We start from the raw sequence: 2242 nt of genomic DNA on the forward strand, positions 1-2242 counted from the left end.
TTATTTTTGATGATAAATACAGAAACAAGCATAAAAATCAAAACATCTACAATAGTGATATTAATGTTAATAATAAAATAATGGTCAGTGCAAAGTAGCCTGCAAATTATTTGGTGGGGGGCRGTGAGGGACCTGGATAAAGGCTAGGGGGGCGCTGGCCCAAAAAAGGTTGAGAAACACTGCTCTAGAGTCTTCCAGACTGAACTTTTGTCAAGACTCCATTTCTTTAAAAGGAAAATTTTGCCACATTTTATGTATAACCTATACTTAAACTGGTGCAAAAAAGACAGAATTAGTCTTAAACATTACATGACAACATGACTTCTTCCAAAGCTTTGCACTACATTTAAATTTAAGTTTCTGTTACCTTCCAAATTTTGATGTTTTCACAAATAGAATAAAAMATTTTCAAGTCATAGAGTGTTTTGTATTCTGCCTTTTATTTAGAAAGTCCCAGAACAATTTTGGCAACTCTGAGGATTGTTTATACTGTGAGCTGATCAGAGGTAAAACAGATTTTCTTAAAGCAGAAATATTATTTCATCCACACTAATATCTACATGCATTATAATACAGAGAAAACAAAGAAATCGAAACAAAAGGCTATTATTCCAACAAATCTTTATTGATTTTTAGTGAGTCATATTAGAAAGTTAACAAGAAGMGAATTTCATTATCAACTTAATTGATTTGGATGTAATCAAAGATTGAACCCTGGTTTATGTGCCAGGGCTTAGCAGAAATTAACCCCTAGGGATTTCAATGGACGAGACGCAGTTTAATTAATCTAGAGATTCCCTAGTCTGTCAAAATAAAACATTTAATAGAAAAAAGGAGTCACAATTGCATCATGGATAGATGGAGAAAGAAAATGTGAAGTTTTTGTCTGATGATTTATTCATACTCGGAAGCAAACAAAAAACAAGGTAATTCTTATAAATATGGAAAACACATTTGTGGTATTAATATGCTCCAATAAAAGCACTTTCCTTTTTATAAAAGTAAAATGCATAATTTTGAGCCTGAACACAAAACTGTTTGATGTTACAGGTCTGATTTATGCAATGAAGCTTATAATATGAAACCAGTTGCCAAACATTTCTTCTTTTTTTTTCTTTTTTTTTTTTTGACTGTTAACAGCTGCAAAGTCAAAGATAATAAGCAAATTTTATAGGTTCATGAAATAAACTTATAAAAGTTTATTTCATGAACTTTTATAAGTTCATTTCTAAGTTTTGTCATGAGACAAAAACTTCCGTTTATGAATAAATCATCAGACAAAAACTTCACATTTTCAGCGGCAAAGTCAAAGATAATAAGCAAATTTTATAAGTTCATGAAATTCAAACTGTGCTTTTCTTAATGGTTCTGTGGTCAGTCACTGTAGCTGTTATCTCTGTGGAGCCAAACTTTATTTGTAGTTCCACTTTATGTTATTTGTTTATTTTAGTATTGTGTAGTAGAACTTCAAGAGAAATTACTTCTTCCACCCCTGAATCATCTACATATTTTGGATCTTTGCTTTCAGTCCTAAAGAAACTAATGGTTATCCTTTTATGACTTAGATCTCATACATTAAGGAAATACCTTTAGTTTCATCCCAGCCCACATAACAACTGTGTCTTACTTCTCTTGTTTTATTAGACTCATCAAACCTTTCTAAGGTGTCCATCACATAGGTAAAGCAACATTTCCTTTGGATTTTTTCCAAACTCTACAGCTCCTCTAAGAATCGCTTCCTGAGATCTAATAGGACACAGGATTTTAAAATTTTTACTAAACTCTTTATTAAAGAGCTGCCAAACTATTTGACTTTCTGCGAACCCCCCCACTACGAGAATGAAGCCAATGTTCAGATTTTTTTTAAATATTTCTCTGAGACTCTTGGTGATGCCCTGCAGACTCTCATCAAAGAAAGATCTCAATTTCTCTTTGGAGATTGTGATGAACCCTTCATTCCAGGAAGCTCCTTCTACTGACTCAAAAAACATTGCTATGTCTTTTTTTTCCCCAGCCAGTTGTCCCAAATTATATGGACATGAGATCTCAATATCCTCATATATCCGTATGAGATGAGTAAAATCATACATTATCATCTGAATATCACTGGGATGATTTTGTTCATATTCATCCCAGACTTCAGAGAATATTTCTTTGAGGAACTCTTTAAACTTTCTGTCCACAGTTTGTCCTCCCAGGTCATTTCCAGAGGCCTTGTGCAGCTCCTTTAAAGCTCCTCCTT

General features: G+C 33.0%; 1 protein-coding gene across 1 annotated transcript in view; it reads right to left on the bottom strand.

The window, feature by feature from the left end:
- Window positions 1-1649: 1649 nt before the first annotated feature.
- LOC103460800 (uncharacterized) overlaps window positions 1650-2242 on the bottom strand; it is a 48591-nt gene continuing 47998 nt past the window's right edge. The window contains exon 11 of the mRNA XM_017303480.1: window positions 1650-2239. Within this exon, the coding sequence (XP_017158969.1) occupies window positions 1650-2239 (590 nt within the window). The remainder of the gene's footprint in view (window positions 2240-2242) is intronic.

Source organism: Poecilia reticulata, unplaced genomic scaffold (genome assembly GCF_000633615.1).
Source record: "Poecilia reticulata strain Guanapo unplaced genomic scaffold, Guppy_female_1.0+MT scaffold_296, whole genome shotgun sequence".
Taxonomy (NCBI): Eukaryota; Metazoa; Chordata; class Actinopteri; order Cyprinodontiformes; family Poeciliidae; genus Poecilia; species Poecilia reticulata.